Source organism: Dermochelys coriacea, chromosome 2, assembly GCF_009764565.3.
Source record: "Dermochelys coriacea isolate rDerCor1 chromosome 2, rDerCor1.pri.v4, whole genome shotgun sequence".
In the NCBI taxonomy this organism is placed as follows: domain Eukaryota; kingdom Metazoa; phylum Chordata; order Testudines; family Dermochelyidae; genus Dermochelys; species Dermochelys coriacea.
Window position 1 is genome coordinate 241,421,889 of NC_050069.1, and position 17,817 is coordinate 241,439,705.

Here is a 17,817-nt window from a genome sequence, read left to right on the forward strand (position 1 = left end):
ATTTTTTCCAGTAACTAGCTACTATCTTGCAGCACTAAAATATGAAAAAATTAACTTTTACTTCCTACCACCACTAGGAAGTCCTATAAGAATTTCTAGGGAATTATTTGGTAGTGTTACCCCACTATTTTGTTTAATTTCAGCTTTATATTTCTTTCCAATATTCCTTAAGGAAACCCCATTTTTATTTTTCTATAGGTCAAATGTAGCCCTTCTGGCCAAGGAGGACTGGCAGATCACGTTCGGAGCCTAAAGTGCAGCTCTTTAATGAGCAGTGCAGGGAGAGAAAGCTAGAGAATAACTGTTCCTCCAGCCTGCCCTCCACAAGCTGAGTATGATACCCTCTACAGCAATGGAAGCTTCTGACAGCATGAAAGTGAGATGCCAATAAATGAATTTGTGCACTGTAAGATACGTGAACTGTGCTATGTTCTGATACAAATGAAGCAAAGGGACAATTGATCAAAGCAGGAAAAAAGCCACAGGAAAGAGGTGCCAAAATTATCTGGCCAGTGATTGACTCCACTGTTTTCTGTCCAATGAGATAGGAAGATATGCCACAAGATCCAAATCAGCATACGAGAGCACAAAGAATAATTAAGTGTGTAGACCTTGAAGCTGGCCACATCTTAGTTTTCCAAGATCCTTCTAGACATAACATCACGAAGAGGACAGAATGCACAAGAGAATGCATTCCACATCCCAGAAGTTATAGCTGACTTACTCCACTGTCATATGGAGGCTTATTAGCTCCAAAGAAGGCCATTGTTCTTCAAAGGAAGAAAAGAAAAATAAAATACTAACTACAGGTGTCAGGTACACAATGAGGGAAGAAGCAACTCTAAAAGGGTTAAGCCCAGAGGTTTGGGGGCAGATGAGTTTGGCAGATTAGAGTAACACTTAAACTATACTAACATACATCTAGCAAAATGAAAGAGGCTTTTCCTTCAGAGAAGAGGAGAAAAATAATGAAAAACAATTCTTTTCTACCTCAAAACAATTTACTTTTTAAATTTTACAGTTCAAATAGGTAGCAACATAATTTAATAGCCTGAGAGCATAGACATGCATCACTCAATCTCACTGTTCTAGTTACACTGAATTACCACCTCCTGATCAGCTTGGCTCTGGGAATCCCCTTTGTTTATGCTTGCATCCCGGGTCCAACGAGGAGGTTTCCAGGTTCTTTCTTGTGTTCCTCTGTTGTAGTAGTAACAACGTCCTGTAGTATCTTTATGGGTTTCCCATTCTCCATTAATCTGAATTGGGGAATTTGTAGGTAAAGGTGGAAGTGCAGACTGAGATATTTTCAGTTCTTGTAAATTAGCATAAACTGGTGAATCCGGCCTGCCTTGGCTTGGTGGAGTAGTTGGCTATTGTGAGAGAAGAAATTCAGTATTACTTAAACTGCAAGCATATTTTTAATTGTTCTCTTTTAATAAAATCAATTACATTTCAGAAGTATAATAGGAAATATAATTTATATAATAAAAAACAAAGTCCTACTTTTATACAGAGAGATCTTTTGCGATTAAAACAGTCAAATCAAAGTCAAACAAAAAGAAATCTATTTTTTGACCCATAACCACAAGGGTTATTTCACAAACTGTATTTACATAGTTTAGTAAAAATCTTAAACATTCCTGCAGATGGCATCTTTTAATGATCTCATATGGTAGACTTGTGAAAAGATAAAGCAGTATTCAATAACTGGAAGATTTCACTGGTTTTTGTTTCAAAACATGAAATATTGATGGTTCCTCCCCGACCCCCAAACCTGAGTGTATGTGGAGCAAAAGGGGGGGGGGGAAGCATTGTTTTACACCTCTCATCCTCTATCTTGAAAGTGAGATCTAACAGGCAGTGCAGTCTAAAGTAATGAGTACAGTATTGGACTAAGGGATTTGGGAATTTCCCTTGAGCCTTTTCTTTGTAAATGTTTCCAAATTAACAGTCACAGAACTAAGCTAATCAATCTATTTTAAATAGATTTAAGATATTATTTACTACAAACAAAATATTTTGCATACCACAGTAATTTATCAATGTCAACAAAAGGAATAACTTACCTGTTTAAACAGTAATGTGGAACTGAAAATATGTAGTCAGATAAAGTTTAGTCCTAAATACAAGAAGCAGAACCACAACCAACATCTGCAGGAGAATGTAATACTACAACTAGCAACAGTACATAAATGCAAATTTCTGCTAGGATGGTGAGCTCAGATAGAGAACATCCTCAACCATTTACTCATAGGAAAAACTACTGGAAATTCAGACAGAGGATTATGAACCACAAAACTATCTTTTTATTTTTTGAAAAAAGTATAATTCTAAAAGCATACCACCACCCCATAGTATAACATCACCATATAACAGGGTGGATAAAAAAAATATTTACATTGGATTTTATTTATTTAAAAGTATATTTATTTTTAAAAATAAACCTGTTTAAAATGAAATCTTACTGTAATACAAAATATGTTTAAATTTATCATAATCTCTTCAAACATTTTAAAAATAAATATGCTTAATCCACGAACCTCTATCAAAAATTGAATTTAAGGCAACTTTTCCATATAAAGAAAGAATCAGGGGGAACAAATCTAACTTTTGACTTCAAGCTTTATAAATATGGTACAATAAATCATATACTGTATTAAAGGTTTAATCTTTTGGAGGATCCAGGGGCTGTGCTACAGGGTGCAAGAGACTAGCAAAGTCATCACAGGCATCGGAACCCAGCCTCTGACTTTCGGAGATATCATGTATCTCATCAGGATCATTCACTGACCACTTGGGTGGTCTCATACTCGTAACTCCTATTTTATAAAACTTCTCCCTACCTAAGTTCTGATTGGCTCAATTCTCAAAATGACAAATGCTTATGACTCTACCCACTATTGAAACTTACTCCTCAGCTCATGAAAAGAAGACTCATCTACCCAGTAACTGCCAGCCCTTGCTTCTGGATTGTTCTGGGCACTTCAAGTAAATGGCCTAGCTCTGCCTCCTTACATCTATACATAGGCAGAGACACAAACTAACAGAAATCCATTAATTTCTGCCTCCCTCTGTCTCTAAACAAATAAAATACTGCAGTGCAGAAGGCATGTGGGTTACACAAGCAGAAGTCCTGGATTGTTATTAGTCCTTTTGTTTTCTTGGGGGTAAGGGTGGGGGAGTTATGTAACATGGAAGAAGGAGCACAACCAGAAAAAGAGAAACACTGGTGTCAAAGCAGGACACTTTGTGAAGAAGGGACAACATTCATTTGAGTGCAGCCTCTAGTGTTGATTTCAACACATGGGAACAGAAGGAAAAAACTATCATGGCTGCAGGTTATATAAAAAAAAAGACCCTATTTGGGAATATTTTTACTTATTTTCAAGAATTTTGTGAACTTCCGGATAAGAAAGGAACACATGCTAAATGGAAACAGTGCAACACAAAGATGAAAGGACTGGTTATCAGAATGAAAGATTATGAAGAATGCTCCTCAAAAGTGAAATGACTGTTTCAGACACATCCATATCATCATCTTCAATCTGGATTAGCTGATAAGAATGGTGCAAAAATAAATTTATTAGACTGTCTACCATTTCTTACTATGCTAGGAAACAAAAACAGATGACTGTCATAAATTGGTGTTTTAGGTAGATTTAAGAATTTCAAAATGTTTGCATTCAAAATATAGCTGGTATGTTATTTTGAAATGGGAGTATTTATCAATTATATTTTTACTGTTACTGATAGACTTCTGAAGTTATTTTTATTGCTGCATATAAGCAAATATCCAAGGTGAAGATTTCTACTTTAAAAAGTGAAGTTTTATGAGGCATTTATGAATTTTAAAATTTTAAAAATGTTTTTTCTCAAGCAGTTTGGTATGTTGCTAGAAATAAAGAGTTTAAATAGATTTAGATAATCCTTATGATGTATTAATTATTCTCCCTATCAATGCAGGTTTAGTATAAACAGAAGTACAAGCACCTTCAGAAGGAACCTTTCATTTACAGATCTCTCTCTTTAAAAAAAAGAAAAAAAAATCATGTATTGAGTAGTACTCCGCGAGTCAGAATGACTTTTTTCTTAACCACTTTATTTTAGAGTCAAGCTTAGACACTGAATTATAAACATTCAACATCTGGAATGTTTACAACTTCATAGTCATCTGCTTGTACCACCATCAACTAAACAGTCTTTTTTTTTTTAAAATAAAGTAACTTGATGTCCGTCTTCATTATCTAGTAAAACCATGAATGAGTTCATAATCAGTAACAGCAAATTCCAGAAACACTCCATAGATAAAAAGATAGCAGAGTTCATTTATAAAACAAATTCTCCCTCTTGTCTTGTTCAAAACAAAACACTTCGTTGCCATGGTTCAATCAGTATGGCCAGGCTATATGCCACCTGGCAGAGCAGATATTGCCGGAACACTGCTGGATACAGTTACAAAAAATACTGATATTCATTAAATTCATTAATCTGAGTCTTGATGGGTGGAGCAATGTACACAATTATCCAGTAATATATGCTTGTGTGACAAGAGCAGATGGAGTTGTCTATCTTACAGAAACAACTGATACATCAGGAAATCCCACACAGCAGAATAATTAAAAGTAGCAGCAGTAAAAGCTATAGCAAACTGTGAACAAAAATGTCAAGCGTGTAGCTTTGTCAAAGACAATGCCACAAACGTAACGAAGATGAAAAGAAATCTAGAAGATATTGAAGTAACATGAAACTTATAATAGATGGGTGCAGTGCTCATTTGATTCCTCTTTTAGCCAAAGACTTAAGTACAACTCCAGGAATAAAGGAAAAAGTTGAAATTGCAAAATACTTCCATAAGAATCGCTTTGCTTCAGTTTCACTGAAGAGAGCAGGACGATCCAAACTAATTCTCCCCCAAGATGTATGACAGAATTCAGTGGTTGACTGTTTTGACCTATTTATCAAGAACTGGCCTATACTGATTATTATTTCTGAAGAAAATCATGGCAAAAAAACACATGGACCTATCAAAGTCAACATCAGACTAAAGAGAAATGTAGAACATCTGCTGAGTATATTGAAACTTATTTCCATAGTCCGGGACAAACTCCAGAAAGATTGTTGCTCTATTTCTGATGCTGTTGAAATTTGGAAAGAACTTCGAGACACTGAAGGAAAAAACCCCCAACCAAGTTAAATTGCAGGCAGTAAGTAAAGAAGCAGATGGATCAAGCACTTATTGCACCTCATTTTCTTGCCAATATTCTCAACCTAAAGTACCAGGGTCGATGCCTAACTGCTGAACAAGATGCTGATGCTATGACCTGGGCATCTAATAACCACCAATCAATCATGCCAGCCATAATAAATTTCAGGTCTGAAGGTGAAACATTCAAGCAGTATGAAGAATATTTTCTTCATTTGGAATAATTCATTCAAAATTGAGAAGGTGACTAGAAGCTGAAAATGCAAGAAAACTTGCCTCTCTCTTCCAGTATATGAATAAAACCAAGAAAAGAGGGGATGAGAGCTACTAATTTTAGTAGTTTGAAGGACAGCCCTTAGCAATTTAGGAAATTGTCTCATTTTTAAGAGACTTAGGCAAGTAGAAACTTAAGATCCAGTCACTTTCATTTAGGCATTTTTGAAAATTGTCTCAGGCTGACTGGAAATAATTAGTTTAATTCATAGATACTAAGGTCAGAAGGGACCATTCTGATCATCTAGTCCAACCTTCTGCATATTCACTGACTACAGTTAATCCCTCTGTTCCTTTAATAAATCATTTAGTTGTAAATGTGAAACATGTTTTGGTATGAGAAGTTTATGTATCCAAAACATTTAAGATTGTTTTGTTTAATAAAAATTAGTTATACGCTATTGTGTGTTTAATTAAATTCCAGTTACCATTCTAATTCAGCTTGACATGAGCATGAAATTAAATTTTCTAGTAAACAAGCAACATATCGACCAAAACTGGATGCAATACTCCACGTATGGCCTCATCAGAGCCGAATAGAGGAGAATGATCACTTCCCTCTATCTGCTGGCAATGCTCCTACTAATACAGCCCAATATGCCGTTGGCCTTCTTGGCAACAAGGGCACACTGCTGACTCATATCCAGCTTCTCATCCACTGTAATCCTCAGGTCCTTTTCTGCAGAATTGCTCCTTAGCCTGTCGGTCCCCAGCATGTAGAGGTGCATGGGATTCTTCCTTCCTAAGTGCGGGACTCCGCATTTGTCCTTGTTGAACCTCATCAGATTTCTTTTGGCCCAATCCTCCAATTTGTCTAGGACACTCTGGACCCTATCACTACCCTCCAGCATATCTACCTCTCCCCCCAGCTTAGTATCACCTGCAAACTTGCTGAGGGTGCAATTCATTCTATCATCCAGATCATTAATAAAGATGTTGAACAAAACCAGCCCCAGGACCGACCCCTGGGGCACTCCACTTGATACCAGCTGCCAAGTAGATAGCGAGCCGTGGATTGCTACCCGTTAAGCCTGACAAATCTAGCTAGCTTTCTGTCCAATTTATAGTCCATTCATCCAATCCATACTACTTTAACTTGCTGACAAGAATACCGTGGGAGACTGTACCTAAAGTTTTGCTAAAGTCAAGATATATCCCATCCACCACTTTCCCCATATCTACAGAGCCAGTTATCTCATCATAGAAGGCAATCAGGTTGGTTAGGCACGACTTGCCCTGGGTGACGCTATGCTGACTGTTCCTGATCACCTTCCTCTCCAAGTGCTTCAAAATGGATTCCTTGACAACCTGCTCCATGATTTTGCCAGGGACTGAAGTGAGGCTGACTGGTCTGTAGTTCCCCAGGTTCTCTTTCTTCCCTTTTTTAAATATAAGCACTATATTTGCCTTTTTCCAATCGTCTGAGACCTCTCCTGATCGCCACGAATTTTCAAAGACAACGGCCAATGGCTCTGCAATCACATCAGACAACTCCATCAACACCCTTAGATGCATTAGATATGGACCCATGGACTTGTGCTTGTCCAGCTTATCTAAATAGTCCTTAACCTGTTATTTCACCACTGAGGGCTCCTCCCCATACTGCGTTGCCCATTGCAGCAGTCTGGGAGCTGAACTTGTCTGTGAAGACCAAGGCAAAAAAAGCATTGAATACTTCAGCTTTTTCCATATCTTCTGTCACTATGTTGCCTTCTCCATTCAGTAAAGGGCCCATACTTTCCTTGACCACCACCTTGTTTCTAACATACCAGTAGAAACCCTTCTTGTTACTTTTAACATCCCTTGCTAGCTGCAACTCCAAGTGTGATTTGGTTTCCTGACTTCACTCCTGCATGCCCGAGTAATATTTTTATACTCCTCCCTAGTCATCTGTCCAAATTTCCATTTCTTGTAAGCTTCCTTTTTGAGTCTAAGATCACCGAAGTTTTCACTGTTAAACCAAGCTGGTCACCTGCCACATTTGCTATTCTTTCTGCACATCGGGATCGTTTGCTCCTGCGCCCTCAATAAGGCTTCTTTAAAATACAGCAAGCTCTCCTGGACTCCTTTCCCCTCATATTAGCCTCTCAGGGGATCCTGCCCATCAGTTCCCTAAGGGAGTCTAAGTCTGCTTTTCTGAAGTCCAGGGTCCGTATTTTGTTACTCTTTCTTCCTTTTCTCAGGATCCTGAACTCAATCATCTCATGGTCACTGCTGCCTAGGTTGCCACCCGCTTCTACTTCCCTGTTTGTAAGCAACCGGTCAAGAGCACTCATTTATCCCCCTCCTCATAACCCCCCTACAGCTCCAAACCCCTCTATTACCCCATCCTTCACCCCTCAATTACCTTTACTCCCTCAGGCAGCATTCACATGATTATTTTCCCCCCCAAATACTTTGATTACTCTTCCCCCAAACTAAAATTGCCACCCATGACTCAAATTATGGTAACCTCCAAACACAAAGTCCAGAACTCCTTTTGTCTCGTCTACACCTTGTCGCTAAAAGTGAGCATGTAGAAATGCTCCGTCTGCACTTTTGCAGACAAAATACTTCCAGCCTTGTGAGCTGCATTAGCTTTGTCAGCAGGGGAGCGCTCCTGCTGACAAAGCTGCGTTCACACTACCACTTGTGTTGGCAAAACTAAGTATCTGTGAAAGACAAAAGTTTTGTGGACAAGTTCAGTGTAGATCGATGCCCTGATTGTCGAAGCCCTGGGCGCTTGGGACCCCTGCCACAAGCGTGTGTTGCAGATCTGTGGGATCGGTCAACGGTACGCACGGCTCATGGTCTCAGACACAATCAGATGGTCCAGGGACACCTACATCGAACACATCACCGGCCACCGACAATACCAGGAGGTGTGAGCCGGTACAACATCGTGCATCAACTATGGGAAAGGGACAGAGACTTTTTCCATTGGACCATATACTCACTGAGCATTAAATCCCACCAAATGCGGGTAGATCCATTCTCATCATCGTATCCGCTCATTATACTCCACAATGAACATAGCCATTATATGGACAACATACCCCTATATCTCAACGTCTGCACTTTGACCCATTAAACTTTTACCCCCAATCAGGGAGACTGCAGATTATGTATTCCTTACGCCACCCGCTCCTAAACTGAATTTCGCACCCCTTGATAATCTGTACCTTATTCTCTGAACCAGAAACTTCTATGCCTAAACTCTGTGCCGTTTTCTTTACACTTCAACATTATCTTAATAAAATTATTATACCCTCAGGTGCAGGCTTGTGATTAAATTATCTTTAGTTACGTTAATTGAAGAGTGAGTTCACAATCAAGAGGTCAGATTCATCCAGTTATCAGCACCTCAGTTTAACAGTACAAGGCAGCGGAAGGGAACCGTTTTGGGAGGGCTATAACTTGGGGACTCCTTGGTAAAAGAACCCCAAATTTGGATTACTAATGCTACCCCACATGCCCATAAGGCATACCAAAATTCAAAACAATCTAACAGTTCAGATTTTAGGGCACTTACAAGAGTTGAGCTTTAAAGCGCACAAAATGACAGAAACAGAAACCCTCTACCTGTTTTTCTGTATTGCACATGCACAGTATAAAAAAGGACTTTTTCTTAATTAGAAGGAAGAATGTGGGATTCCCCCAAAGGCTGTGTAGATACCAGGCACTACCTTGGGTAAAACTTGACAGACTGACTATTTTGACCCATATCACATCAACAGTTTGATGTCTAACTCTGGGCAAAAACCTAGAAACTTTTTTTAAAAGTGTTGTTTTTCCTCCTTGGCTTATATCTCTGGAACCTTTGGCTCAAATTACTCCAAATTTTGGTCACTAATCCCCTATCTTGCACCCTGCTGAGGTACGCCAAATTCCAAAAGGTATCCGACTAAACATGTCCATTAAATATTGAACTTTAAGTCTGCTAAAACAGATGTCATGACGCAACCTTAACTATATGGCACTGCTCCACCACTACAAATCCTAGAACATGATACTAGTATGTCATTTTTCAGAACTGAGGTGATTATGCTAGCAACCTGTTATTGACTCAAGCTGTACAGAAGTTTCCTGTTAATGCAGAATCTATATCCCCATGTCTGGTGTTAGTACTGTCAGCAGAGTTTTTTTTTTTTTTTTCATAGCTCCTAAATAAATTATATTCTGTATTTTTCCCCTCAGTCTTCTACTTAGTTTTAAAATGAAATTTTCATCTCTGGAGGCAAAAATATTCATTTTTTGCTGCATCTTTTCAAAACAGAAAAAAAAATCTGTTTTGACATAGGAAAGTTTGCATTATATAATTACAATCAAAACCCACATTGATTATGTAGACCACACTTGTCATAAATAGATGGTTTTGCTTACATGAGGAAGCATATTTTGGTTTATACCACACAGTCAAACAGAAGCCACAAGTGGGCAGCACCCATAACCAAAATGGGAAATAGCTAGAAGAGGAACAGCCTGAGGTTACAAACCTATGTCTGTTAGAAAGCAGATTTCCTGGAACACAGAAAAGTTGGTCAAAAAGTGAAAACTTGCACTGCTGGAAAACAAGTGAAATAAACAACATTTTCCACCATATGAATGATAACTTTTGGGGTTCTTACCAAGTTTTATTAGGTCATATGGTGGTTTTAAAGGTTAAAAAAAAACCCACCTCTCTTAGCCTGCTAAATAAAAACCTCATAAATCAGCTGGAAGGAAAAAAGCTTCACTATTCCAGACACAGGATCATACCTGATTCCCCTCTAGCCATCTTATGGATGGCTATCTTGGAATTCAGAAGGCACTGGTTCTTGTGTACACGATTGGTATATACAGCTGCTTTAGCTTCCTCTTGCCTACAATATTAAATTTATACTTCAGTCTTCCTTTTAAAAATTCTGAACTCCACACCACAGCCTTCATCTCAAATCTTGTTATGCTCTCCCCAGCCTCCTTAATTTCAGTAATGCAGCCTCTATACCCCATCTGTTTGCTTCTCCCACTCCTGTCTCTGCCATCTTCCATGTCAATTTCTATTCATGCATCAATCACCCCAATACCAGCATCCCATCCCTCCACCCTCTCCTCATTCAAATCCCCTCAAAGACTCACTACTTCTTAAGCATGAACCTATGTCAGACAACTTTTCACCACAAGAGATTAGTAAAGTTAGAACAAAATAAATCTAAATTATTCCCCTCCTCAAGGTCTTCTCTTTTGTAAACTCTTCAGGCTGATAATTGTGCATTGTACAGCACTGAGATAATTCCTGACACTTAAAATATAAGAGGAGGTTATTGACTTGTTACTGGAGGTTCTTCAAGATGTGGGGTCCGGTCCCTATCTGTATTCCACAGGTGCTCATGTACACCATGCGCCTGGGTCGAGAAGGGTTTCCAAACAGTGTCTGCTGACACACTCATGCATTGTGCATTTCCTCATGCTCTTGGGACTGAGGGTATAAAGGGCAGTGCAGGTTGACACCACTCCAGTTTCCCCTCTTACTGTTGTGCAATTGAGTCCAAAGCAGAAGGGAAGGAGGGCAGGTTGTGGAATACAAATAGATACCATATATCTCGAAGAACCTCCAGTTACAGGTAAGTAAGATCCTCTTCTTCGAGTGATGGTCCCTATATGTATTCCATATGTGGGAGACTTTTAAGCAGTAATCAGTGCAGAGGTGGGTATGAAGATGCTAACAGCAGAGCCATCGGAAATACAGCATAACCTAGAAGAGGGAAGGTTTGACTGTTTATAACATTCCAGAATTCAACCTGAGACATACTTGGAGATTATCTGGGACGAGAGAGCCTGGCTCTTTGGTCTCTCTGCAATGGCAAAAAAAAAAAAAAAAAAAGTCTGAAAACATCTAGTTCTGTGCAAGCAGAATGCCAAGGCACACCTGATATCAAGGGAGTGCAGGGTTCTGTTGTTGAGGGAGGCATGTGGTTTTGGATGGAACACTGGCAAATGGATGGGTTGGTTGAGATGGAATTAAGATACCACTTTAGAGAAGAATTTGGGGTGTAATTTCAAAAATACCTTGTCTTTGTGGAACACCACGTAGAGAGGGTCTGCCATCATGGCACTGATCTCGCTGACCTTTCTGGCCGAGGTGGCAGCAACCAGGAATGCCCCTTTCATGGAAAGTTAGGTCATGGAGCATGGTGCCATGGGTTCGAAGGGCAGTCTTGTGAGAGCTGAGAGTCTCAAACGAAGGTTTCAGCTACTTTCTTCCCCAGATCTGTTCTCTCAGAAATCCGCACAATGCTCTTTTAAAGGACTCACTTCATAACTAAGGCCCTGGAGCCATGCTAATGTACCCCATCATCAATGGGGCTGTCAAGGTTCCTTCCCCACTCTGAACTCTAGGGTACAGATGTGGGGACCCGCATGAAAAACCCGCTAAGCTTCTTTTTGCCAGCTTAAGTTAAAACTTCCTCAAGGTACAAACTATTTTACCTTTTTCCCTTGGACTTTATTGCTGCCACCACCAAGCGTCTAACAAATATATAACAGGGAAAGAGCCCGCTTGCAAACGTCTCCCCCGCACAAAATCCTCCCAAACCCTACACCCCCTTTCCTGGGGAAGGCTTGATAAAAATCCTCACCAATTTGCATAGGTGAACACAGACCCAAACTCTTGGATCTTAAGAACAATGAAAAAGCAATCAGGTTCTTAAAAGAAGAATTTTAAATTGAAGAAAATGTAAAAGAATCACCTCTGTAAAATCAGGATGGTAAATACCTTACAGGGTAATCAGATTCAAAACAGAGAATCCCTCTAGGCAAAACCTTAAGTTAAAAAAAAGACACAAAACCAGGAATATACATTCCATTCAGCACAACTTATTTTATCAGCCATTTAAACAAAACAGAATCTAATGCATATCTAACTAGATTGCTTACTAGCCCTCTATAGGAGTTCTAACCTGCATTCCTGCTCTGGTCCTGGCAAAAGCAACACACAGACCAAGAGAACCTTTGTTTCTCCCCTCCTCCAGCTTTGAAAGTATCTTGTCTCCTCATTGGTCATTTTGGTCAAGTGCCAGCGAGGTTATCCTAGCTTCTTAACCCTTTACAGGTGAAAGGGTTTTTCCTCTGGCCAGGAAAGATTTAAAGGTGTTTACCCTTCCCTTTATATTTATGACAGGGGACATGTACAAGCACAAAGATCCAGCCTCACAAATCCAATTCCTGGATAGGAGCCATTACTTGTAAGTAAGGCTAAGATTTTTTCATGGATATTTTTAATAAAAGTCAGACAGGTCATGGGCAATAAAGAAAAATTCACAGAAACCCGTGACCTGTTCCAGATTTTTACTAAAAATATCCATCACAAAATGGAAGATTCCCAAACCCAAGCCATTCTTGTTAGGTGACAGATCTGAAGAACTGTCGAAGATTGAGGTATCATTAGAGGAGGTTTTGGAACAAATTGATAAATTAAACAGCAATAAGTCACCAGGACCAAGAATTCTGAAGGAACTCAAATGTGAAATGGTAGAACTATTAACTGTAGTCTGTAACCTATCATTTAAATCAGCTTCTGTACCAGATGACTGGAGGATAACTAATGTGACACCAATTTTTAAAAAGGGCTGCAGAGGTGATCCCGGCAATTACAGGCCTGTAAGCCTAACTTCAGTACTGGCAAACTGGTTGAAACTATAATAAAGAACAGGTTTCAGAGTAGCAGCCGTGTTAGTCTGTATTTGCAAAAAGAAAAGGAGTACTTGTGGCACCTTAGAGACTAACAAATTTATTAGAGCATAAGCTTTCGTGAGCTACAGCTCACTTCATCGGATGCATTTGGTGGTGTTTTTTCCACCAAATGCATCCGATGAAGTGAGCTGTAGCTCACGAAAGCTTATGCTCTAATAAATTTGTTAGTCTCTAAGGTGCCACAAGTACTCCTTTTCTTTTTATAATAAAGAACAATATTGTCAGACATACAGATGAACATAATTTGTTGAGGAAGAGTCAACATGGTTTTAGTAAAAGGAAATCATGCCTCACCAATCTACTAGAATTCTTTGGGGGATCAACAAGCAACAATTCTTTGAGGGGGTCAACAACTGGACCAAGGGGATCCAGTGGATATAGTGTACTTAGATTTTCAGAAAGCCTTTGACAAGGTCCCTCACCAAAGGCTCCTACGCAAAGTAAGCTGCCATGGGATAAGAGGGAAGATGAGCTCATGGATTGGTAACTGTTAAAAGATAGGAAACAAAGGGTAGGTATAAATGGTCAGTGTGGAGAGTGGTGTCCCCCAGGGGTCTGTTCTGGGACCAGTCCTATTCAACATATTCATAAATGATCTGGAAAAGGGGGTAAACAGTGAGGTAGAAAAATCTGCAGATGATACAAAATTACTAAAGATAGTTAAGACCCAGGCAGACTGCGAAGAGCTACAAAAGGATCTCTCAGAATTGGGTGATTGGGCAACAAAATGGCAGATGAAATTTAATGTTGATAAATGCGAAGTAATGCTCATTGGAAAGTATAATCCCAACTATACACATAAAATGATGGCATCTAAATTAGCTGTTACCACTCAAGAAAGATCTTGGAATCATTGTGGATAGTTCTCTGAAAACATCCACTCAGTGTGCAGCAGCAGTCAAAAAAGAGAACAGAATGCTGGGAATAAATAAGAAAGGGATAGATAATAGGACAGAAAATATATTGCTTCTATATAAATCCATAGTATGCCCACATCTTGAATACTGTGTGCAGATATGGTTGTCCCATCTCAAAAAAAGATATATTGGAATTGGAAAAGGTTCAGAAAAGGTCAACAAAAATTATTAGGGACATGGAATGGCTTCCATATGAGGCAAGATTAATAAGACTGGGACTTTTCAGCTTGGAAAAGAGACACGGCTAAGGGGAGATATGATTGAGGTCTATAAAATCATGACTGGTGTAGAGAAAGTAGATAAGGAAATGTTTTCTACTTCTTATAACAAAAGAACTAGGGGTCACTATATGAAATTAATAGGCAGCAGGTTTAAAACAAATAAAAGGAAATATTTCTTCATGCAGTGTCAACCTGTGGAACTCCTTGCCAGAGGATATTGTGAAGGCCAAGACCATAACAGAGTTAAATTAATGGAGGATAGGTGCATCAATGGCTATTAGCCAGCATGGGCAGGAATGGTGTCCCTAGCCTTTGTTTGCCAGAAGCTGGGAATGAGCGACAGGGGAAGGATCACTTGATGATTACCTGTTCTATTCATTCCCTCTGGGGCACCTGGCACTGGCCACTGTTAGAACAGAGGATACTGGGCTAGATAGACCCTTGGTCTAACCCAGTAGGACCATTCTTATGTTCTTATGTAAAATGGGGAGCTGCTAGGCAGCTGCAGGGACGTGACTGGAAGCTCTCAGGTCCCCAACACCCATGTAGGCTCGGAACTCAAGGGTCTCCCTCCCCCGCAGCTGTGATCTGTGGTGTCCCCTGCCACCAGAGGCTGGGAGCTGCGGGGTCCTCCCTCGCCCGCTCAGAGTTCCCTAGCTGCCTTGGATGGCAGAGGAACCCTGCAGCTCCTGGCCACCCCAGGTGGCAGAGGGACCCTGCAGCTCACAGCCGCCTGCAGGCTCAAGTCACGGAGGTCTTCGTAAGTCACAAATTCTGTGACTTCCATGATGAAATCGTAGCCTTACTTGTAAGCACATCTTTGAGAAATACTATATTCTTATCCAGAACTAGTCTAAATAATTATATAATGTGGAAATATTTCTTTAGAATTTTTTAATATGTCTTTGTAAGTTTAGTGTCTAAACATAATGGAGTCCCAACAGATTGCAATTGGACCCAGATGCGCCATTGTACATAATTACATTACAATGTACTGAGGAAAGTCACAATTTTTAAAAATTCAAACCTAACTGAAGTACATTAAGGAGTTAAATTAATTTTTCCCCCCGATATAACCAGGACTCTTCCTCCCCTAAATCTCACTGGTTCTTTATTATTATTTAAACAAGAGTACTTTAAAAAGCAATCCCCACTAGATGTCATTGTAGACCTCTAAAGAACTTGAGGAACGTTGTAATTTAATTCATCCCGGCCAAATGTTTCTAGAGTTACACAGGCACTGACCAGACACAGCTGTATTAGGCAAAATAGTCCTTAATGGTTCCAAGTTAAGCTATATTTAAGCCATTTTAAATGCATTCCTCCTATTTACTACTACAAGATAGTACAATTCATCATAATGAGCACTAATTTTTTTTTAAAATCACTAATCCAGAAATCTAATCCTTCTAGTTACATCACAGTAAAAATTTCTAATAGACTCTGTATGGACCAAGAGAAACAGATTTTAAAGAGGGCTAGAAAAAACTGAATTACAATTAGAAGAACAAAAGTTTTTGTACACATTACTATGTGCAGTGTCAAGATTACAAGGACAAATCTGAAAAAGTATCTTCAGCACACAAAGACAGAGTCAGGCTGCCATCATTATGAGCCTTACCAAACCCCAAATGTATTTTATAATTTTCATGTATTCTCCCACTAGAATATGGAAAGTTAGAAAAAAACATTGTAGGACAGATTTTCAAAGATAGATAAATGCAAATATTTGCACGAGTTTACAATTTTGCATGCAAATTCCAAATATATGTATAGCCAATTAGCCATTTAATATTTACATACACCAAACTTTTAAACTCTGGTCTCAAGTCAGAATCTGCACAGGAAAGTTGATTTGTGAGCAAAAGATCTTTGTGAACTAGCACGAAGACTATTTAATCATAGTGTAGGCAAGAAAACACAATTTTTAGTACCATTACAGAATGAGTTCTTGAAATGGGGCTTGAATATACAGGTCTCCAGACTTAAGTTTTCACAGTCACATAGTAGGACACAGGCATCCACCCCTAAATAAAACACCTGGTTAATCATTTATGAATGAACTGTCAACGTTTTCATACAAAAGACCAAACATACATTTCCTAGCCTATAAAAACATTTGCTTGAACTCTATGCCAAGAAAAGCAGACTTAACATACTTCACAAAGCATACTTAATATCAAAAGGAATCTCAGATTCCCAGGAAAAACTTGGAGAGTTTAAAACAGCACCCTATGTTTTGAACGCTTACTTTAATTAAAAAATAATATACACAAACAGTATTTACTCTTAAATGTTCAAACACAGCGTGAAGCACTAACGTCAAAATGACTCGAAACCACATGTACATACTGCATACACTCCAACGGTATAACAGATTGTGAATAGCATGAGCAAAAGAGGATTGATACAGACATCTAGATTTTTTTGGGACAGCTTGCTGCACTTTTATTAATTCCCTAACAACTTCTCAGGGCCACCTGTCCTTGCAGAAACTGAAAGATTGTTCTAACCGTAACCTGCCTTCCCCCTTGTACAGTGTTCAACTGCACAGCATCACAATTGCTAGGCTTAATAGCTGCTTAAGCTATGGTTGGGGAAGATAGCTTACCAAATGCAAGACGACATAACATGTGGTCTGCAAACAAATCACTAGTGTCTCTTTCCTGAGTGCCAGCAACATGAAATTAACAAGAGGTTTATTAGTGTCATTGCTGGTATTCAAATGGGCAGCAATTAAAAGAACAGGAATCATGTAAGTTTCACTGGGCTGTTGTTTAGGAAGCTACCAGCACTAGCAGACATTGGGACTTGTTATCCTCCCACATGAATAGTAGTTGAAGCGGGGAGGAATGATTCCAAACACCTAGATTTTTGCCAGAAAATTGCAGCTGTATCTTTTGGCAAGGCCCAAGCCCTAGTCCTCGCCCCATCTCTGTCGTCCCTTGTCTAGAAACTAACTTGCAAATTATTCAAGTTTAAGTCTTTTTTTTTTTAATGGCATATTTATTAATTGACAGTCTAGGCCAGCCAACAATCCCTGCCGCATGAGGGCTATTACATATGGGAACACTATTGAGGGGCATGATTTGGCTACCTCTTTTTGCTTTATTACCGCTGAGCTTTTAGCATACATCTCTAGGTATACATGTATTCTCTAGGTTTTGCCTTCTTTCCTCAATATACCTGAATACATTAAAAAAAAACCTCACTATATGGTCACTTTTGTATATATTGCACTTTATTTTCAACAGGGCCCTTCTTCAGAGGCAAAAACAGAAGGGGGGGGAAGAGAGCATTATGAATCCACAAATAATGCTACACTATACTAGCTATCCCCATCTAAATACCAATTGGATAAATTATGGTTAAATCTAAATATACATTTTAATTGGGAATTCAAACACTAAATGTCACCATAAAGCCACTTACTGAAAAGGTTCCTCTCAGTTTAGGACAAAACTATCTTACATAGCACTGTCTAAATATG

General features: G+C 39.1%; 1 protein-coding gene across 11 annotated transcripts in view; it reads right to left on the reverse strand.

Moving 5' to 3' along the window:
• The window catches only part of ARHGAP12 (Rho GTPase activating protein 12), a 146,903-nt gene that overhangs the window by 77,085 nt on the left and 52,001 nt on the right, over positions 1–17,817 (reverse strand). For all 11 annotated transcript variants that reach the window (XM_038389271.2, XM_038389268.2, XM_043509542.1 and 8 more), the window contains one exon: positions 1,110–1,373. In XM_038389271.2, coding sequence (XP_038245199.1) covers positions 1,110–1,373 — 264 coding nt within the window. The remainder of the gene's footprint in view (positions 1–1,109; positions 1,374–17,817) is intronic.